This window comes from Solea solea, chromosome 1 (assembly GCF_958295425.1).
Source record: "Solea solea chromosome 1, fSolSol10.1, whole genome shotgun sequence".
In the NCBI taxonomy this organism is placed as follows: Eukaryota; Metazoa; Chordata; class Actinopteri; order Pleuronectiformes; family Soleidae; genus Solea; species Solea solea.
The window spans coordinates 43,904,750-43,927,257 of NC_081134.1; the positions used below are offsets into that span (position 1 = coordinate 43,904,750).

The window sequence follows — 22,508 nt, forward strand, 5'->3', positions numbered from 1 at the left end:
CTTTGGACAGAGATTTCACTCAGGGGACTTCCTGGTGGAATAAATGAATGAATTTTTGATGAATTTAATCAATAGTTCTGCATTTAATAGCAGTGATTTTTTTGTGCATATTATTGTACAATTAGCAGGAAAAAAACACTTTAAGAGCTCATTTGAACTCATTTTCACTATCCTGCACTGAATTTCTATACACATTTTTTCCAAACTGGGGAAACACCAACATTATTTAAACATACTTTAAAAACCCTATTAGCGCTCTAATGGAAACGGTTCAGGTTCAACTGGGTGGTTACTCCTATGTAATAAACAGAAAATTAAGACAGTCTCTAATTGGACACAATAAATCATTTAAGACAAATACAGTTACGAGTCAATTGATTTTGAGATAGAATTGCTTTATCTTTATTCCATTTCTCTCCCCGGCTCAGATTCAGAACAAAACTTGTTTTGATTTGCTTCACAAAAAACTAGTCATCACATCCCCGTTTGGTCCCTGATTAACTCACATGTGGGAAAACAACAAATACAGATAAGCAAGGACTTTATTGAGATTAACAATCTACAAATACATTGTGGTAACAAAGAGACAACAGTGGAAAACATTCAATAAGAAAGTTAGAGTAGAAGAAATATGTAATGTATAAATATGTCATGCATGCATTTCTAAATTCATCCAGGAGTGTTTCATTTAAAACAGAAACAAAAGAAACAGAGTTAAAGCCCCAGTGTGAAATTGTGAAACTTGTTTTCAGGTAGTGACATCACACTTTCACTACTCCTCAGATGAGTCGGCAGAGTCATGATTCCATGAAGTCCATATTCCAACCATATGTTGAAATCCCGCTGTCATGCTTTACTGTAGCTGTGAAGTTATTTATTCCGCTTTTTGCTGACACATGTCTTTTAAGACTCTGAGCTCCTCAATCAGAGTCTTGTTTTGATTTTCTAGCACCGCCAAACGATCTTCCAGGTATTTGAGATGTTCTCTCTTTTTCCGTCGACACTCCCGGGCGGCCATCCTAGAAAAAACAACAACAGTGAGCATGAAAAAAGGCATTTAACATTATGGTTTTCTACTAGTAAAAATAACACACAGTAAAAAACCAAAGGGGGAATTACTCAGTATAGTGAACATCTAAGGGAAAAACGTGATGTACATGCAAACAAGTAGTGATACAATGTTGTTTACAAGCAAGTCTGCCAACGCAGTCTTTACTCCAAACATAAGCTGAAGATCAGGTAATGAGCAGGGGACCCAGGAATGAGCAGTTTAAGGTTCTGAATGGATTAGAATTTTGCAGCTGGGTAATGACAGGCTTGTGGATCTTATTATGACATGAAATTATTATCATTCCGTGGCATTTGGTATTTGTCAAGGTGTTTTTAGAGTATTATACCTTAGGATATAAAATCCCCAAGGGCTGACAGGTATCGTATTTTGGGAAAACCAAAGTAAAAGAGACAATGTTCTCAAACAACATACAGTATACACTAAAATCTAACAAATATCAATGTCTGCTGCTCACATCAACCTCATGTCAAGGGTAGTAGTGCGAGCGGTCCCCTCTACCTGTTCTTCATCAAGCGAAATTCTCTCCTTTGTACATCATCCACTGTGGATTTCTTGGAGCTATGTGCGATGGCATTACCAGCCACCCCCTGTGGAAGACTGGAGCTGGGTTTTTGCAGCTGGTAGGCAGTGAAGTCCCCTCCAGGAGCTGGAGAGACACATAACAAGAGGTTAGACAACAGGACTGAGTTTCATTCACTGGCTGTAAAGCTGTAAACAAACACTCCGTGTGTGCGCGTGTAAGTCTTTCCCCAACTTCTACCCACACATACACAAGTCAGCGCTCAAAGAATTAAAGGACAAATGCCTGGTGAGAGATCGCTGTTACTGGAATGATCGCATACATATGAGGCAGAACGTCACTTTAGTATGAATGCTACCAAGGTGGCACTTATCAAATGATGAGACTGTAAATTGTAACAGAGGACTCCCTTTCCCAAGAGCATCATGGAACTACGGTGGCCTTTGCCAACCAGAAAGGATTGTAAGTTTCCGCCTCAAAATGTGAAGCAGATGCAGCATCCGGGGCACGTTTTTTTTTCCATCGGAGGTGCTGTAGAACTCGTAACTGCTGGTGCTTTTTAAAGAAATGGATGACTCAGGTTTGATTATAAACGCACATGTTGTGTGCAGATGACATTGTAATCTGTAATGAGAGTAGGGGATGAGGTGGAATAGAGCGTGGAGAGGTGGAAGCATGCACTGGCGAGAAGAAACATTAAGGTTAGCAGAAGCAAGACAGATACCTGTGTGAGAATGACAGCGAGACAGGTGGTACGGTGAAGATGCAAGTAGACGTAGAGAAAGTGGATGAGTTTACATACCTGGGGTCAACCATGCAAAGCAATGGACAGAGAGTGAGATTGTGTGTGATTGAAGGATAGCAGTTAAAGTGAAAAGAGAAGGTCTAGCTATGATGTATGGCTTGGAGACAGTGGCACTGTCTAAAAGACAGGAGTCGCAGCTGGAGGTGACACATCATGATGACAGCCTTGTCATCGTGATGTCATTATTTCACTTTTGCAAAAATTAATGCTTCCCACCACAGTGTCATGTCATTTTCTGACTTCATGGTGATGTCATGAGGATGACGTTCCTACCTTATGATCATGAATCATGATAAGGGTCAGGTCATGTGTTATTGACCTAGAGTGAACCTCTAAAAAGGTACTTTTCCATGTGTTATGTCATTTTATGACATCATCTCCTGACCTGATGGAGAAACCTGTTTAGTATCTTTTAAGTTTTGGTATTAGTTAGTGTGCCATAGTGTGTGTGTGTGCGTGTGTGTGTGAAACTACGTAGCCTTAAGTTAGCATCCAAACTCCAAACATACTTTGTTTGTCCATTGTGGGCTATTGTAAAATGATGGCGGTCCAAAATCGCTGCCTCCGTAGTACAATCATTACAATAATTGAACACTTACTAAAACAAGTATAAATACTTTTACATTTTACACACACATTTTACAACCTGGAGCCTTTGAGCAACTTTTAAAAGCACTAAAAAAAACATTTAATAAATGATTATATTTTATTTTTCAACTATTGAATTTGCAAGCTGTGCTGTAAAATACAGTGTCTCAAATGAGGGTACAGTATGTTAAATAGATAGTAATAACAAGAATAACAATTAATATCAGTTCTCTCAAACTAAATCAGCAACATGTTTTGATATGAAAATTCAGTCCGAGACGTTCTAATCCAAATCTCTTTATCTACTTCTCCTTTGTGCACAGTTTGTTCAGTGCCAGTGAAAAATCATTGCACCCCCCACACTCAACTACACTGGTGAGTAAGTCTGTGAATGCTGGAAAACACATAAAGGGACTGCACATGAACCCAGTGTGTTCAGCCACTGACGTCAACCTATTGCATATACATACTCAAACTGATCCTTTGCTGCTTTTTTTTTTAGAGGAGCCATCTCCACGTGTTACTTTGAGGAGCAGTTGCTTGGGTGAAAAAACTGAAAAACATACATAACTTGTGTCTTAAAAGTCACAATTATCAGTATAATTTCATTCAAACAAGCCGTGAATAATCACAACCTGATCACAACACATATTTTTAACGGAATAAGAATGTTTAAATTACCCAGAAGATCCAGAAAAGCAAACATACCTGCTTCTGTCTCATCCCCAGTTACAGCCATTCTGTGTTTACTCCAATGTTTTTCCCAGAGACAGTGTCTCCTTCACAGTCTCCTCTCTGACTGAATTGTTGCCAGAGCCAACAGCGAGGCTGTGTATATAATCTACAATTGGAGGCAATGACATCAGCATGACATCACTGGCCTCCTGATGTGTAACTGTATGGTTTATTCGCTCACAGCTTATGAGTCAGAGGCTCTGATGTTTGTCTTTGGGGAGGAATGTTCCTCAGCCAGGCTGGAGCACAACAGTGAAGGACGCTGCTTAACGAAAATGGATATGCCTTAATCGGTGAAGTTACGTGTTGCAGCTGAATATCCCTCACATCATCATTCCCTTCCAAGTGTGTTGGAGAACGTATGTAATGGCAGCTCAGTGGTAGAGTGAGTCATCTTTCAACTGGAGGGTTGTGGGTTCAATTCAAGGCTCCTTGGGCAAGACACTAAACCCGACGTTGCTCCTGGTATGTGTGATAGGCATGCTGCACATAGTTGTGCTGTATGAATGTGTTTGTGAATAGGTGTGAATGGCAAAACTGTAGCATAAAGCAGCTTTAAGTGACCATCAAATCTATAAAAGTGCTATATAAATACAGACTATTTACCATGTAGTCTTCAGTTATAAATACATATAAATACATTCTGGGGTAATGAAAAACAACAATTCATGCAATCAATTACACACTGAAAAAATCTGTCCAATTAAACTAATTTCCTTTAAATTGTACAAACTGCACCTTTAAAGGAACTTTATGACATATTTTGGTGTCATCCAGCACAATGTCTCAACCATTTGAGAGAGTAGTTTGTGTGAAACAGTGATGGAGGACATATTTAAGTCTTTATCTAAGGGGATGTAATAAGCAATAATAAACTGTAAAATACTCGGTTACAATTAAAAACTACGAACCGGTGAATTTATTATCATGTTCTTTTTTTATCATGACCCTACTTTCCATACTGGTTGTTAAACCGAATAAAATATATCATATATCACTTTTAAGTACAAATACTGTCAAGTAATATACTCATTAATTACATTAATTATTTTAATTGTTTTTATGTGATTTGTCCAACATTTTAATAAGGAGATTATATTAAGTGATGTGAAGTGAATGCACAGAATGACATCAATAAATCAATGCTGATGCATCTACTGTAGGAGAAGGTGATTTAGATCTACTTACACACTCAATTTAGCTTCATGTCACTGAATAATCTAATCTGATTATGGAGATCATATAATAAACACTAAAAGAGTGGCCTTTTCATATTTCTTTTCTTCCATTAATCACTATTTAGAAACAGTTATTACTCAACAGTGTTGGCTTACCATTCATTTGTGGACCGACCCTCGTGTCTCCAATGTAAACAGGGACGTTTAGTGTTGACTGCGGTGTTGGCGGCAACCAGTTCCATGCCTGCCCAGGCAGGGGCTGAAAATGACCACCTGGAAAGAAAATCCAACATCATAGGTGAGAGAACTGGTGTATAATAAGAGGTCAGGCATTTTTTATGCTATAAATTATTATCATGGCCTTGGTCATGGGCATCACAAGCTCTATTCATTTAAAGGAGATTCGTTTGAACACTAAGAGGACATTCACAGCATACACAGAAAAATAAAGGACCAACTCTACAGTATGCAAAAACTGTTAAGCACTTTGCTGGAACTGGATTTTCTGGGTAAACACATATGGAAAAAGCATGTTATCTGGCAATCTGTGCATACATTATATCATACTGAAAGGTACCTGGTGGAGGCTGTGGTACTTGTTGGTTGGGTATAGTCATATATACCCCAGCTCCCTCAGGGACAAACTGTTGGAGCCCAACTGGGAGGGTAAAAAGTGTATTTAAGAAAAAATAAGAAGAAATAAGCAAAGTCACCATAAAAAAAAAAAATATATATATATATATATATATATATAAATATATATACTGTGCTTAGTTTATACTAATTACACATTGTCTACTCTATGGTCCTGGGTGCTGAAATTTTTGCATTAGAATTTTTTTACCAATGGATACATTGTTGAAAACCCTGTATGAGATTGGTCAATTGCTTATGACATTACACATAGTCTGTCATAAGTCTTTTATGGTGTTTGTCTGCACTCTAGTGGCCAATATCTATTATTTCAGGAGTCATTTTCTTCAGCCGGGCTATTCAATTACAAACTCAGCCAGGCCACATTTTCAAAGACAAGAAATTTAGCTGGGCCAGACATTTTCCACAGCCAGTAAGCAGCACAAATGTATGTATTGAAAAATAAGTCATGTTTGGTCAGTGTTTTCTCCTTTGAATTTGATCACATCACATAATATAAGATCTATATCTGTCCTAGCAATAATGTTTTATACATACTTACATTGCCTACTGTGGCTTTGCTGATCAACAGGTGCAGTAATTACGGACTGACGTTGCCCCTCTGGCTTTGGCTGGTTCATTGTAACAGCCAGACTTGCAAGGACTATAGAGGATTGTCCACTTTATATAGTTGTGTATATTTGGCCTTTCTTCTATTAATAAAACCAATTTCTGACAGGCTGTACATGGGGACCTGTAACACTACCCTCCACAGTTTGACGTTCTTAATCACAGTTCGAAGTTCATTCTCCACCTCATTGTTTTTTTCGTCATCCTCATTCCTTAATATTTCTGGATTTTATTCAGTTTTTTCTTCCCCATATTTTGGCCTTTTAACTCTTACATCAAAAGACAGAGCCATTTTTGGTGGTGGCCCTTCATGTGGAACTTCAAAGGCGTAATGTCTTTATTATATCTATATGAGGTGACAGTAACTTTGAAATGTGTGGTAGTAGGTGGGCGAGCGTGAGATCAAGGAATTATTAGAAGAAGGACGAGACTGTCATGAGTGCTGTTAAACCACATAGAAGTAGTAGAATACGTCATTGGATACATTGGAATAAACTGGATCATCTTGTGATAATGCAGAGTCAGTGTGTTCAACCATCTACGGTAAGTTATCAATATTGCCACCTAAAAAAATATTTCTTTTTTTTTTAAACAAAACATGCTCAGTACAAAATATTTCACAAAATGTTTAATAAAAGCATAAACCATCAGTTCATGGATTGTGAAATATAATGGACCATTCAGGGACATCCACAAACAAGAGGATCTGATTTCAACAAACTGTGGATTGATGTCTGTTCAAGGCAACTGTCTCAGATCCTGTTTGTAATGATGATAGTAGAAGATGACGATGAAGTTTGATATTTCTGCGTGTTTGAATAAAATAAAAAAAAAACACTTACCTGCTCGTTAGCAATCTAACTCGATAGGAGACGGTTAGTTCATCGAGCGCCTTTGTAAATGTTCTACTGTACCTGGGGAATGATACCCGGTGAGTCCAATGCGATGTAACAAAAACTAAACCAAAAATTAAGTTAAAACAAATACTCAGCGTCAAGTTCATTAAAATAAGTCGGTGAATAGATCACCATTACATTATTATAAATAATACATCAATAATACGCACTCACTCAACCTCGTAGGTTTCCGTAGTTTTGGTCGATACCACTTTTGTGTGGGTGTTCTTATGACTTGAATCGGAGTGCGTTTGGTCGTATTACTATCGGTATGTATATAAATCACATGAAATATTTTTTATTGAAACTCTTTTTAAAAGCTTTCATTAAAGATAAGGAGCAAAATGCCTCAACGCTAATTTATCTTGTTCAGGCTACACCCCTATGTCATACAATGGTAGAATCCAGGAGGTAGGGGAGACCTGTGAGTGAGTCAAATCAGCCCTGTGACAGCGGAGAAACTTGAGTTTTGTAACAAGTAAATACATTACAGAGGTACGTATTATTTTAAGATTCACACTTGACCTCCGTGGCCTGCTTTGTTTGACCACAGCGGCATCTTTTGCTGAGCTGTCAGTGCAAATGTGGGGTAAATGAAAATAAGATGACCATTTGCTAGCGATAGCTGAGCCACCGTTAGCTTCCCGCTAGCTGATGCCCTAGAACTGCTGGGACTTGAGCAGGAAGAAGTAGCGTTAGCTAGCTAGAAGCTAGTTAGCCTGTTAGCTAGCCATCCTATTTTGGGATTGGCATCCCGCAAGCTAGTATCCTTAACTTAGCTGCCGCCCCGTGGCTGTTTGAAGGCTGTTTATTTGGTTGCATTGTATCTTACATTTTTAATACGGATATCGGCTTATGTGAAGGGTTTAGCCAGGGAAAGTGTGTGTGATGATGTTGCTGTGTTTCTCTGACGTGAAATGAAGTGGTATGAATGACGAGAAACAACGCAGGGCCTCGTTTCTCTGTACTTGCAGGTGATGACTCTTCTGACATCCATATAGAAGCTGACATGCTGTTATATGCAACACTTCCCCGAGATAAATTGCACAGTACTGGTATATGGTGGTTTTTCCTATGTGTTCTGTGTTGATGAACGCTTCTGTTACCTCCATAAACTTGAGCACAATCTTCATGTCATCTGTTGCTACCCACTGCAGTTGTTATGAAGTAGGTTAGATATCATGACACTAATGTCTTTTGATTTACATGTTCACTTTGCCTTATGTCCTTGCAGCTGTTATTAATGCTATTTTCAAATCCCCATGATGTTAAATTTGGGCTGGGTTACAATAAGAATAATTTTCTTGAATAGTAGTATCACAGAAAAATTTGATGGATATTTATTATTACATTTTTCTGTTGAACAAACTCTTTTTTAAGTTAAGTTTTTTAGTTGTTTATACATAAAGAATTTCAAAACAACTATTAATTGGTTTCTTCAAATTAATGAAAAATTATTGATATCGATTAGTATGACAATGTTTATTGGGATAACCTTTTTGGCAACATCCCTGACCGTCCTGTTAAAATTCAGTGTGCAAATTCAGAAAACAACACAGAACAGCTGTTTACTCACTCTTGTATTTGTTTCTTTTTTTGTCTAGATTAAGGAAAAACATAAAATGTCCTTAAAGCCACGGGTGGTGGATTTCGATGAGACATGGAACAAGCTACTGACGACAATCAAGGCTGTTGTGATGCTAGACTATGTGGAGAGAGCCACTTGGAATGATCGCTTCTCGTATCCTGTCTTAATGTGCTCCATATTTGAATTTATAGTACAACTTTTGCAAAGTTTTACTTTATGAGTGTGGACAGGTAGTCACGCAGCAACACAAGTTTCCTGCTTGCATTAAATTTAATATAGTACAGTATATTATATATTATATTTGACTTTAAATACTAATGAGATTTTTCTAGTTTTATTTAGGTATATAATTTACCAATACATTTTTTTCTAAATAGTTTCAATGCAGATAAGTCATTCACAAATGTCTATAATCCAGTATTACATGCATGTCACCCCTTTATTAACTATGCATCTCTACATGTGATCATATCCTGTTCAGCCTTAATATTTAACCTGAACTTTGACAACAGTGACATTTATGCCTTGTGCGTTGCATACCCAGAGCCTTTGGGTGAAAGATTGTACACAGAGACCAAGGTGTTTCTTGAAAATCATGTTCGCCAGTTGTATAAGGTAAGCATCACAAAAGGTAACCAGAGGCTTGCTTTTTTTTTTTTTTATCATTATGCTATGTTTTTCTAATTCCTGTGTTTTTTGTGTTTATTTTAGAAAGTCCTGGATTCAGAGGAGCAGGTTTTAGTGATGTACCACAGATACTGGGACGAGTACAGCAAAGGAGCTGACTATATGGACTGCTTGTACAGGTAACCGTCATGCCTCTCATGGCCTTTGATTCTGCTCAATATGCTGATGTAGTATATATAATGTCAGTAAAAAGAGCGTGAAATACAGCAAGTTGGCTGTTGTTGTGTTTAAGTAAAAAAATAGACAAAATCACAATACTTAATTTGGGTTATGAAGTGATGCACAAAAGGTGGCTCTTTTTAATTTGGTGTACCATACTATATATCAGAGGTCACCCACCTTTTTAGAATTAAGAGCTTCCCGAAGGGTACAGAATATATATGGAGGGCTTCCATTTAATCTGTCATCGCAGAATAAAATTAAAATCCTTATTTTAGTATTACATTTTAATTATTTGTCCATGAATTTGCATAATTATTAGTACACTGGCTTGATTTGAAAGTCCGTCACAGTTAGGTCATTGTGAATATTTTTAGTGATTAATGTAATAGGTGTACTTATTTCGTCACAACCGGTAGTATTCCAGCGTCCAGCTTTTGTTAACTTGCAAGTATTTCCTTTAAAGCCTATTATGAAGTGTCACCAGGTGTGTGGTTTGTTCTGATTTATTCTAAATCAATACGCCCTTGGGGTGTTTTGTGTTTGCATGAGCAAAAGAAAATGTAAGGCTCTTAGCTTTAGTGGTGACAGAGTGATGTTTAGTCCTTAAAATAGAAGAGTGTTGCTTATCATCTTTGCATGTGTAGGTTTGCATTTAATGTAACATATAGAACAGGGTTCCAGACTGTACTTTTTGCATTGGTTGCACTGGTGTACCGGCACACAATTTTTATGTCTAAACGCAAATATTGGTTTTGGTACGGGTTGCCTTTTTGTGAAAAGAATTGTTAACAAGAATAAGGTGTAGGTAAATGTTTGTCTTCATTAGAAGCACAAACAAAGTGTGTGTACACACAAACACACGCATTAAGTGGTGACATTGCTTCACTGGTTAGAGCAACATGTAAACAGGCCTGTTTATACTAGTTATATGGTGAATCTAGGTAAAAATGCCATGAACATCATTCTTTGTGATTTAGACATTCTTTGTGATTTAGACAAATCAGCTGTTAGTCTGTGTGTGTGAGGGAGAGAGCTGCAGGGAGATGAATGAACGGAACGGTACATTGTTTTTTCAAATCGCGGTGGGAAAAAAAGACAGAATCATTTGAGACAGTCAGTGCTGATTCTGGTGCCACTCTGGAAATGTTAGGTGCACGGGTGCGATCACAGAAAAAGAATTTGTCTGAAATTTTGTGTGGACTCAAATATGAATGCTGAAAGTCTTCAATCACGACCCTCCTGTCTATTTTGCATGCTTTGTGGTGTTCAACGTTAGTTGCTCTACGTATTATGGTCATCATCATGATCAGAAATGGTTGTGGCACTGACGTTGCAGTGACAACCAATCAGAATGGGAGTGTCGGTCTGTTTCACTGACCTGCTTGTCACTTCCTTTTAAAAAAAGTTTCAAGCACACCACAGAGTGTAACATGAATCACTAACTGTAAAATGAATCTTCCTCATTCTAATACTCTGTGACTGTTGTTTTGTTTGTCTGCTGTTTGGCACTGGGCTGGTTGTACACAGTGGGTTCATCAGAATGTCATGCCGTAAACTATAAAGGCTAGAGTTCCTACTAATAGAGATAATTATGTAACATTCTGTGTTAAAATATCTAAAAATGTTATACATTTTATTGAGTAATGTACTGTAATAGAAAAATAACATTCATTCTAATATTGCTTCATTTACCCATTCTCATGATCCTGACTTACTTTCTGTTTGATACTTGGACTTCTCTAGGCCCCATTGATTTACTCCCAGTTTGGGACCTTGACTTTTCAAGGCCCCGTATCACTGCCTCCCTATAAAACAATGTGTTCTGTGTGCTCTGTTTACGTAGTACCTGCTCTTCATTACGATAAGCAATGCTACATACACTATGTAACTTTCTTGGTGCCTCAGAGCCTTCTTGATCTGCCTCTAAGGTGCTAAGGTTCATTCTGACTCTCTCTTTCTCTTTGCAAAGAAGAAACAACGCTTCAACAATTAATTTCACATTCAAGCATTATTTCCTCATCAGACCTCAAAATACAAATTTTTCCACAACATGTACTTACAGTACATTAGCCACAATGTTTCCAACACTCTTTAAATCTTCCAAAGTCTGTAATTCTATTCAAGCTAATGGACCATTTCATTTTGGTTACATTTAATGATGCCGTTTGCTTTACCCATCTCGGCTATAACTTCCATTAGCTCTCTGTAAATGCACTGCACAGCCAAACAATTCCCATGATCTGATGCTGCTTCCCGACATCATCAAACTAGGTCTTTTGTCATTATTTAGTTTTGTTTTGAGTCACAGTGTCTGAACAAAAGTGAAACAGTAAATATTTACTCGAGTTGCTTGAAATGCAGTTGCGATTTTAACCATTTCCCTATTCTTGTTTAGATATCTCAACACGCAGTTCATCAAAAAGAACAAACTAACAGAAGCAGACCTACAGTACGGCTACGGGGGAGTGGACATGAATGAGCCGCTCATGGAGATTGGAGAGGTACTTGACTTGAGTGACTCACACTAGTATCAACTCTCATACACATTCACTTCCACAAACGCACAGCATGATCAAGAGATTAGTGTTATTTAGCTTTTTGGATACAGAACTGAGCTCATGATTTTAATGGTCTGCTCTTTGATTGTGTGCATTATTATAACATGGTGTTGTTTGATATGTTTTTGCAGCTGGCACTTGATATGTGGAGGAAGTTAATGATTGAGCCCATGCAGGCTGTCCTGATCCGGATGTTGCTGTATGAAATCAAAAAGTATGTTTCTCACTCAGTCTAAGCCACAAGAGTTATTTTCCAAAATCCACTTGTCCTTTTCTGAAATGGTCTACTTTTCTGTCTACATTTGTAGAAATAAGTGACTCATTCAGCCCAGTTATGTGAATGTATTTTATTATAACTAATGCAATGCTTTAACCTGTACTTAAACTATTGTTCCCACCAACTAAAAATGTAGTATGCAGCAACTGTGTAAAAGATTCATGCTTAACAGCAGCCTTCTCATGTCCTATAGTGATCGCTGCGGTGAGAACCCCAACCAGAAGGTCATCCATGGGGTCATCAACTCCTTTGTTCATGTTGAACAGTACAAGAAGAAGTTTCCACTAAAGGTGAGATCTAGTGACCCCATTCCCTATTTGACTGCTTTTAGTTGACAGTGGTTTTTGTGGAGCTGTCTTAAAGCTGCAGTGATTTTTGTTGTGGTGGTGGTGTTATTACTCTGCCTCTGTTTGATCTTTATAAAAAGAATCAATTGAACTTTATTTAGTATAATGCATCTTTCATCTTGAAGTGGGTTCTTTCAAGCAATACTGTCAGACCTGACTGGAGGAGCGTTTGTGTGTAAACACCAGCAGTGCAGGGGTGGACGGGGACGAGACGCATTTAGCCCATCAAACTGCTGAATGACAGTTAGTTTGTTTTTGAGCAGTAGAATTCACTTCTGAACATTTTCTGGGCTTCTTTGTGTTTTCTCTTTGTCAGGTCAGTGTTGCTCTTGCCTCCGTCTGTCTTATGTAAATCAATTCTTATGGCGTATGAAGTACTGTATGTCTATGACAGGAATGTCACTGGACAACACAAGAACTAACTCATATGACTGTGGCTTGAATTTAATAAATGCTTGCGTGTATTTAAAAGTTACACACTATTAGGGTATAACGCTGGTTAATACCCTGGCAACAAGATTTACTGTATAGTAAACATTCACATTTTGTATATTATCCATACATACTAAATCCTGTGTGTTCTTCATTGTCTTTTTGACAGTTTTATCAGGAAATCTTCGAAGGGCCATTTCTGATTAAAACAGGGGAGTACTACAAACAGGAGGCCTCCAATCTACTGCAAGAATCCAACTGCTCACAGTATATGGAGAAGGTAGGATCAATGACCGTACACTGTTACGCATAGAATGTACTATATGAAAATAACAATGTGTGGTCAAAGTGCCATGTAAATCTGCTTGTCTTTGTAGTTTTTGTGTCGCTTTAGGGTTAGGTAGATAAGGTCTGGCTGTCATGTGTGTGATTGGACTTTATGACTAACTGTGTGTGTTAGTGTGTGAGTGTGTTTGTATCTAAGAAGTGTATATCACTCACACGTCAATGTGGGGCTGTAGGGGTTTTAATTGAGCATAAGCTTTATTATTAATGTGCTGACCTTACAGACCTCTGGTCAACACTCTCGTGCCTGACCGCTTGTAAGTCCAGGTGTAAATACAGCTGAGGACGGATTGTTAACCGATCTGCCAAACCACTTTGGGAGGTCTTCGGAAACTCACTGTGACAACATTTAACAGACATTTAAATGTGATGCATCTACGAAGCCTCTCCAGTACGTCTCCACTCCACCTACAGCAACTACTTGAGCAGAAATATGTTGGTGGCTCCGAGGACAGCTATCATTATAGTGCCTGTTTTCCACATGTCCAAGACGACTTCTTCCCCTGCTTCGAAAAGCTTAGGACTCCATACAATAGCGCAACTTCATGTGTTGTTGTTGTTGATATGGCAGTGCGTACAGGCACTGTAGTCTGCTGCTGGAAATCTTTGCAGAAGCAGATGGGGTTGACCATGATCAGGTAGCAATCAGATCTTGATGTGGACACCACCTAACACGTTTGGTGCATTTGGTGCTATCCTGGCATTCTAATGCCAGGTGTGAATGGGGCCTCTGGTGCAATGCAGCCCCTTCCTTTCTGGATAAACTGTGTTTGTGTTTTGTTGTTACATGTTTTTCCTCATCATTTCTTGCAGTGAATTTGTTTAAATGAATGCTTAACATTTTCTATTTGAAATTGAACTAGATGATAAGAGTTGTAATCATTTTTGACTTGGGCGTCTTACCGTTAGGTCTGTTTCATTCTTCAGGTTTTAGGGCGATTGAAAGATGAAGAAGTGCGATGTCGGAAGTACCTGCACCCCAGCTCCTACGCCAAAGTCATCCATGAATGCCAGCAGAGGATGGTGGCAGATCATCTGCAGTTCCTGCACGGGGAGTGCCAGAGCATTATTCGACAGGAGAAGAGAGAAGGTCTGCCTCCCACTGCCCTTTTCCTTTATCATTTTTATTCAAATATCTGTTTTTGCATGAATGGAATTATACTCAATCTCATTGTGCAAAAATCCCAGTGCGAAAACTGTAATGTAACCACGTGGCCTGCTATTGTTGTTTTGTCCAGACATGGCCAACATGTACACCCTGCTGCGGGCCGTGTCCAGCGGACTGCCTCACATGATCCAGGAGCTGCAGGTTCATATCCACAATGAGGGCATCCGAGGCACCAGTAACCTTTCTTTGGAAAACGTACGTACCGCAGCAGTGTGTGTCTGCATGCAAGCCCAAACATGTGCATTTCCTTAATGTTGAAATATCTTGTTGTGGTGGTTGATTTGTTGGTTCACTGCTTCAACTTAAAAGTGATTTGATGTAATTGTGTAACCACTTTGTTTCTGTTTTTCTCTACTCCAGATGCCAACCCTTTTTGTGGAGTCTGTGCTGGAGGTTCACAGTAAATTTGTTCAGCTCATTAACACAGTTTTAAATGGAGATCAGCACTTCATGAGTGCACTTGATAAGGTATTCAAGTCCAGACTCAATGAACAACATACTCATAACACTAGATGTTAATAGTGAAGTTGTTTTTGTTAAGCTCCCCTTTTCAGTGTGTAATTGCTAAATTGTCACCCTCAGTGTTTACAAAGTATAAATATGTTCCCATGTTAATGGTTTTGTCTTTGTCTGGAAATATTGTATGTGCGTTTATTTGATTTCTCTCATTCTCAAGGCTTTGACATCTGTGGTGAACTTTAGAGAGCCCAAGTCCATCTGTAAAACCCCTGAACTTGTGAGTACATACATACATACACATGCATACACACACACACACACACGCTGTAACACACAGTGCCTTGACCTGGTCATGTCCCTCCTGGTGTCTCTCTCCAGCTGGCAAAATACTGTGACAATCTTCTGAAGAAATCTGCAAAGGGAATGACAGAGAACGAGGTGGAGGACAAACTGACCAGTTTCATCACAGTGTTCAAGTACATAGACGACAAGGACATCTTTCAAAAGGTAACAAGAAGGCTTCTGGTTTAAAAATGTCAAAAACAAAACAACAACATTAATATCTAAAGAGAAAAAGTTTGGAGCTTAAAATAGTTCAAGAAGTGTTAGTAGCATTGTCATATTCAGTCCCTAGCTTTGTCAGTAGTCAGCTTGAGAAGAAGATTTCACCATCACTGCAAAAATCACTTTGTTGTTGTTCTCCCCACAGTTTTATGCCAGAATGCTAGCAAAGCGGTTAATACATGGTTTATCATTGTCAATGGACTCCGAAGAAGCCATGATCAACAAACTTAAGGTAAATCCAAACTACTACTATATAAGTCTAAAATAAGACATGTGATGGGTTTGATTGTGCATTCACCCTGAAACAGAAGTTACATCCATACTACTATGTTTTTAATTTTGAACAAAAACAAAAAGTGTTCCAGTTTGGTATCTGATCCCGACAATCTGCCATTTTCTGTTATGAGACTGACAATAAATTGAAACGAAGGACCAATCACTAAATGATTTGGGCTAACTGCATCATTGTTTTCAAAGTGCTCAGTTTCCTTGAAGTTTTAAAATGAAAATGGAGCCAGCAGGACTTTCAGGTCTCAAACGCTGGGGTAGTGTGGACGGCAGACATATTCTGAGCAGAAGTTATCTGTTTTTAAACAAAAAGGCAAATAGTGTGGATGTAGCTTCTCCACAATGCAGGTGTGATTCTGTCTCTATCATGTGATCTTCCGTCTGACCACATGAAACACACTCATACAATTCCCCATCCCTCTCACTCTGTCCCTCCTGTTCCCCTTGCCCTTTTATTCTCCTCCACGTTCCTGCCCATCGTTCCTAATCCCACAGCAAGCGTGCGGCTACGAGTTCACGAGCAAACTCCACAGAATGTACACAGACATGAGTGTAAGTGCAGACCTCAACAACAAGTTCAACAATTTCATCAAGACGCAGGAGACGGTGGTGGACCTTGGCATAAGCTTCCAGATCTACGTATTACAGGTAACTGTCCGGGCGTAGGGATGGAGAAACTGTCGCCTGCACCAGCAAGATCACGTTAATGAATGATACAGACATCCAAAAAAACACACACACATCAGTCAGTCTATAATCTCGGTTTATTTTAAGGCTGCATTTTCACACTGTAGTGGCTCAGATCTAATTTTTTTTTTCCATTGATGGGACTTTTCTCTTTGTTCATATCATCTACTGTATATATTTGATATAATGTACCATGAGTGAGCAGTTGCATCTGATCTGTATTGAATCATATTTAACACCGTGGCTGCTAATATGAATATAGTCTTGGGCTCCTGGAACTACAGAAAAAGAAAAATACACAGATACCTTTTGTTTTCTACTTATGTGGCAAAGAAAAAAATGTCAAGCATGTCACTGTTTTCAACCTGGTTTCATCAGACATTTTTAAATCCACCTGTCGCAGCGTGGTATTATACTGCGTATTTGTTCATTACAAATGTGTAATGATGTGTATATATAACGATGTTTACAGGCTGGAGCCTGGCCACTTACACACGTCCCCTCCTCCACGTTTGCCATCCCCCAAGAACTAGAAAAGAGTGTGCAGATGGTGAGTGATCTCTCGTGACCGTGGCAGAGGTTCACGTTGATTAAAGGGTGACATTGTAACGTGTATCCCCTTCTCTTACAGTTTGAGTTGTTCTATAATCAGCACTTCAGTGGGAGGAAATTGACCTGGCTGCACTATCTCTGCACGGGTAAAACACAAACACAAACACACATACATACTGCTAACGCCTTTTAGCTCTGGATGCTTGTGAATGGCAGATTTATTGGTAAAATAACATAAGAGATCATGACTTGAGTGCTTAGCATATTATTGACTGTTAAATTGTTGTTAAATAATTTAAATATTTATTTGATTTGAATGGGAACATCAACTGTTAAGGGATGGTGTGATCGTTCACTGCCTTCTTAATCAACACAGTAAAGTTTGCAGTGTGAAAGTGACACTAAAAGTGTCATTTTAACAACAATTCAGATTAGGACAAGATAAAATGCCGCTCGTCAGATATGATCATGACTTTGGTGCTATTACGTGTCTGACTAATTTCCATTTCTGTATTTCCATTCCAAAAACAATAAAGAAAGGAAGGGAAGTGAATCTTCTGCTTCTGGAGAATTAGAGAACACTGTGCATGTTAAACACACAGTTTCTGAGAACACTGAATTGACATTTTGACAACCTAAACAAAGTGTTATTCCAAATCCTAATCATATCATCCTTATCAGTTAATGGCTAACCCTAACCCACAATAAAAGTTTCAGCCCTAAACTTAACTAGTTCTTCCAAACCTCATTAGGACCAGGTTATGGTCCCCAAAGAGGACTGCTGGTCCTGACAAGGTCAGTGTTTATGCTAGAAAATGTTTCTAGAGAGGTAACAAATTCATAGACACGAGTAAAATGAGTTGTGTAAGATTTGAAATTTTCTGTTTTATTTATAGTTCAGACAAATCTCAAATGTTGAGACTGTTGAGCTCTAGAAGTACATTTTAATCTACAGAAATGCTTCTCTTTGGTTTGTCATCATTCATCCGTGTGTCTTTGCCGCCGCCAGGTGAGGTGAAAATGAACTACCTGTCCAAGCCGTATGTGGCCATGGTGACCACCTACCAGATGGCTGTGCTGCTGGCCTTCAACAACAGCCAAACGGTGACACACAAGGAGCTGCAGGACGGCACACAGATGAACGAGAAGGAGCTACAGAAGACCATCAAGTCCCTGCTGGATGTCAAAATGCTCAACCATGACTCACAAAAGGTCTGTCCTTGTCAAAATTAAACAGTACTACGTGTGGGACAGATTTACTTTGAAACAAATACAGAAGAAGTGCTATTAATGGTAAAATTATCAGTGTTTGTATGATGGCAACCATCCTGGAATCCTAAATCTGGGTATGTGAGGTTTCTCTCGATTTTCCAAGTGGGAAATCCGAATGGTACGCGGCAGAAGCTCTCTTGACATGGTGTTTTTGTCATCAGTATTTTGGGTATTTATGGGGAGGTTTACAGTGATTTACTAATGGCATGTGTCATTTTTAAAAGATACACTCAAATTGAGTAAATAATAATAAGTAAATGAGCAAAATAGTTTATTTTATTCTTATTTAAAAAAGAAAATATTAATTAGTTCACTGTCTCGGCCCTAATATAAACATGTGGTCTCTCCCCCTCTGCAAACAGGAGGAGATTGAAGCAGAGTCCACGTTTTCACTAAATATGAGTTTCACCAGTAAAAGGACAAAGTTCAAGATCACAACATCAATGCAGAAAGACACACCACAGGTGAGACGGAACAGATATCAGTCCACTTCTCAGTCCTTTCTCTGACTTTGTTGCCCTGTTGTTTGACGGCTACACTTGTCACACGTCTTCCTGATATTTAGGAAATGGAGCAGACGCGGAGTGCCGTAGACGAGGACCGCAAAATGTATTTACAAGCTGCTATAGTGAGAATCATGAAGGCTCGCAAGGTGCTCCGACACAACGCTCTCATCCAGGAGGTGAGTGGCAATAATCTGTAATCTCTTTAATTTTATGGTGGAGGCGATCCGAGGAATAGCACGTACTGAATGTATATGTCACTCAAAATGTCCAGTGAAAGGGATTTACAGGAAATCTGGTAATATGAGAAGTTTGTAATGGAAATGGAAAAAGGTTTGACCTTTGGGAAAACAAATGTTCACTTTCAATAGAGGTATAAAGTAACCGGTGATCAGAAAGTGTCGGTAGAGGACAATTGGTAAACGGAGGAAATCCAGTAGTGTTTGTGTGAGAGGTGAATTATCTGGTGATGAAGTAATAATACTGCTGTGACAAGGGGGTGGAGCTATGATGAATGATGTTCTCTACCCCTGAGACCATGTTCTAGCAGGTTTACAGTGGAGTAATTATGACCCACAGGTCAGCGACACATACTTAACTCTCTATAATTGTGAGGACATTTAGAGACATTATCCATTCCCTCACCTCTTTACATTAAACTTAACCAAAATCTAACCCCAAAACTAAGTCTGAACAAGTGGCAACCAGTTGTGACATCACCCATGAGGATCCAAACTCCAAATATTCACATCTATCAGGGAGCTTGTTTTAATGAAATGAAAAAAGAAAACACTGAAAAACTTTGGCCAAAAAATATTTGGCCATGAATTCAGTTGATTAATTATTGATTAATCAATTAGTTGTTTTAGACAGTACACAAATAAGTGGTTATACGTTTGTTCTAATTCAAGAAAAGTTTCCCAAGTATGAATAGATTCTGACACATTTAGCACTTCCATAGTACTGCTGTTCTTTACCTTAGCCGTAGCTGTTAACATGGCTGTAGCTTGGTTCTAGATTATTTCTATTACAAACCCAGGTGAGCCGCATTTTCAAACTGAGAAATTTAGTATTTTCTGCAGCCAGTGAGCAGCAGGTGATGACACATTTAAAACCAGCACAAAATATGTAAGGCACGTGCACGAAGAACTGTCCTTTACACATCTGAAAGTGCATAAAAACAGTGCACAGTATTAGCTGTAACTATTTTTTCTCTTTAACATTTTAATATAACGTTTGTCATATTTGACCCAGGTGTAACTCAAGTGCATTAAATCCAAAAGGTGCAAAATATTAGCAACAGCATGTGTTTCTATATTTGTCAAAATGTACCAAAATACAAAAGAATTTCAATGTAGGAATGCTTGAGGGACAATGAAAAATGTTTTTGTCAATTAAGCCTAACTGTTGTGCGTTGTTTCTCACTCGTCCCAATGTGCAGGTCATCAATCAATCCAAAGCCAGATTCAACCCCAGTATCAGCATGATCAAGAAGTGCATCGAGGTGCTCATCGACAAGCAGTACATCGAGCGGAGCCAGACATCGGCGGACGAGTACAGCTACGTCGCATAGACAGAGGAGTCGAGCCATTGGCTTCCTCCACACAAACACTCACCTGTGTGTGTGACTGACCCGGCAGATCCAGGTTGAAATCATGAAACGAAAAACCCAAACAAAACAGGTTCATTCATTCATTCATTTAAGTTTTGGACTGTCTCTGTCTGCTGTGATGCCGCACGGTGACCAAAGCAGGACTGGTGCCTCCATCTTTGAAAACAACAACAGCCACCATGTTTCGTCAGACAGCCAACTGACGCCACCGCCCATAAGACCCAACCCCCCCCCCCTGCATCACCCACCCCTCTGATTTTAAGCTGTTTACAACATCACCAGTGCCACGCACCTGTGCGTCAAACAACAACAACAACAAAAAAGAAAATGCCTATGGCAGTTTAAGAGGAAAGCAGCGATAAACATGTGAGTTGACTGAAAAATATTAGGAAAAAAGAAAAGCAGGGAAAGACGTGACACCAGTGACACGTCGGTGGCTTCACATTAAAAACTAACTTGCTTTCTTTTCTCACATTTGCAGTTGTGTGTTTATTTTCCTTTCTTTGTTAAGTGTATTGAATTTAGGAAAAAAAAATGTAATTAAAACTGGTATACTGACTATCGTATCTACTTTCAAATGTAAAGAATGATGAGGTGTGACAAACATGATTGTGTGCTTGTCAAATAAATAAAATAAAGACACTGAAGGGTTTTATGTAAACATGAGCGGAATTCATATTTGTTTTTGATTGATTTTGTATTTGTGTACACAAAAGTTGTTGAGTTCTTTGGTGACGTGCCAAAGTTCCCTCAGCGGCCTCCTCAGGTAGTACAGCCACTGTACACCCAGCGGGGTGGTGTTGAGTGTTCAGGTGACGTCTGTGGCATCACAGTGTGTGTTCATATATGTATATAAAGGCACGCGGTAGAATTCATTAACATAAATGTGTACATTTCATTTTCATAAGAGGAACGTCTTTGTGTTAAACTCTGGACTTGACCTTCTGTATGACTTCATTTTGAGTTTTTATTCTGTCTTTGATTTTGATGGGTTTGTTTTTTTTTCACTTGCCTTGTTCATTTTTCCATTTATCAGCCTTGGTTGACTATTTGTTACTCTGTCCTTGTGTGTCTTGCCGCGTAGTTGCCGCCTTGGGCATGGTCGTCTCCGCAGTGTTGTGATTCACTTGTCTTTTTAGATTCAACATAAGTGTGTTAGGCCTTGTCTACATGAATGTGTGTGTGTCAGGGTGGGCCACATGGTTGGTGTAGTGGTTAGCACCCTTTGCCTTTGCAGCAAGAAGACCTGGGTCCGCAGGCCTGGTTGGAACAAGGGTCTTTCTGCATGGAGTTTGCATGTTCTCCCCCTGTATGTGTGGGTTTTCTGTGGGATTAGGTAAATTGGACACTCTAAATTAACCGTAGGTGTGGGAGTGAATGGTTGTTTGTCTCTATGTGTCCCTGTGATGGACTGGCAAGCTGTCCAGGGTGTACCCCACCTGTCGCCCTATGTTTACATGTGTCGTTTCCTCTCCCTTGCTCCCTCTAACAACAGTTTTCTCTGCTTCTCTTTCACCAGCTCTGTCAAAAAAAATAGCACTCACTGCCTTGATCTTATAGCTGGTACCTTTTTATGTGTGTGTAGAGTGCAATTGGTGAGAACTCCTGATCCTGAGGACTCCAGGTTGGTGGCCTCTGATCTTTCAGAGCTGGTAGGGGGAGTGCATACAGCCCCCAATATCCAATTTTTTGCAAACATGCCATGGTTTCAGGAAAAGTCTTCATATGCACAAAAAACCCCAAAACAACCCCAAAAGTAGTATGAGATCCTTTATTAGTCGCACAATGAGGAAATGACAGTATTACAGCAGCAAAGACAGTCATGCATTTTTACATATATGAATCTCGACAATTATTCAAAAGATGAGAATATACAGTATAGGTATTAAGTAAGCAAAGTATACTGTATACAGCAGGAGCTTTAGATTAATAGGGTAAACACTGTCAGGG

General features: G+C 39.0%; 2 protein-coding genes across 6 annotated transcripts; one reads left to right on the forward strand and one right to left on the reverse strand.

Moving 5' to 3' along the window:
* Window positions 1-524: 524 nt before the first annotated feature.
* On the reverse strand, window positions 525-7,212 carry LOC131468344 (cAMP-responsive element modulator-like). Of its 4 annotated transcripts, none has more exons than XM_058642468.1 (5): window positions 7,004-7,212; window positions 5,476-5,556; window positions 5,055-5,171; window positions 1,571-1,718; window positions 525-1,019 (listed from the first exon to the last, which is right to left on the reverse strand). In XM_058642468.1, exons 2-5 carry the CDS (start codon window positions 5,513-5,515, stop codon window positions 875-877), a joined length of 450 nt encoding a protein of 149 aa, XP_058498451.1. In that variant the 5' UTR covers window positions 5,516-5,556; window positions 7,004-7,212; the 3' UTR covers window positions 525-874. The 4 variants fall into 4 exon arrangements, with proteins under 4 accessions (XP_058498451.1, XP_058498458.1, XP_058498441.1 ...); XM_058642475.1 differs by having other exon boundaries at window positions 7,076-7,201; XM_058642458.1 differs by lacking the exon at window positions 7,004-7,212 and adding an exon at window positions 6,094-6,512.
* cul2 (cullin 2) lies at window positions 6,563-21,224 on the forward strand. Of its 2 annotated transcripts, XM_058642445.1 has the most exons (22): window positions 6,566-6,704; window positions 7,431-7,552; window positions 8,662-8,798; window positions 9,158-9,260; window positions 9,357-9,451; window positions 11,890-11,995; window positions 12,184-12,266; window positions 12,523-12,619; window positions 13,278-13,388; window positions 14,381-14,543; window positions 14,692-14,816; window positions 14,982-15,089; window positions 15,298-15,357; window positions 15,459-15,587; window positions 15,790-15,876; window positions 16,428-16,580; window positions 17,092-17,169; window positions 17,251-17,317; window positions 18,181-18,383; window positions 18,806-18,907; window positions 19,009-19,125; window positions 20,388-21,224. In XM_058642445.1, exons 3-22 carry the CDS (start codon window positions 8,680-8,682, stop codon window positions 20,517-20,519), a joined length of 2,238 nt encoding a protein of 745 aa, XP_058498428.1. In that variant the 5' UTR covers window positions 6,566-6,704; window positions 7,431-7,552; window positions 8,662-8,679; the 3' UTR covers window positions 20,520-21,224. The 2 variants fall into 2 exon arrangements, with proteins under 2 accessions (XP_058498420.1, XP_058498428.1); XM_058642437.1 differs by lacking the exon at window positions 7,431-7,552 and having other exon boundaries at window positions 6,563-6,704.
* The last annotated feature ends 1,284 nt before the right edge of the window (window positions 21,225-22,508 follow it).

Excerpts from the sequence above, each read along its gene's own strand:
- cul2 (XM_058642437.1), top strand. The coding sequence starts at position 6,597 with ATGAGTGCTGTTAAACCACATAGAAGTAGTAGAATACGTCATTGGATA. Across the intron at positions 16,581-17,091 it reads TCCAGATCTACGTATTACAG|GCTGGAGCCTGGCCACTTAC; the intron begins GTAACTGTCCGG and ends CGATGTTTACAG. Across the intron at positions 18,908-19,008 it reads TGCAGAAAGACACACCACAG|GAAATGGAGCAGACGCGGAG; the intron begins GTGAGACGGAAC and ends CCTGATATTTAG.
- LOC131468344 (XM_058642458.1), bottom strand. The coding sequence starts at position 6,172 with ATGAACCAGCCAAAGCCAGAGGGGCAACGTCAGTCCGTAATTACTGCA. Across the intron at positions 5,557-6,093 it reads GCAAAGCCACAGTAGGCAAT|TTGGGCTCCAACAGTTTGTC; the intron begins GTAAGTATGTAT and ends TTACCCTCCCAG. Across the intron at positions 1,719-5,054 it reads GGTCGGTCCACAAATGAATG|CTCCTGGAGGGGACTTCACT; the intron begins GTAAGCCAACAC and ends GTGTCTCTCCAG.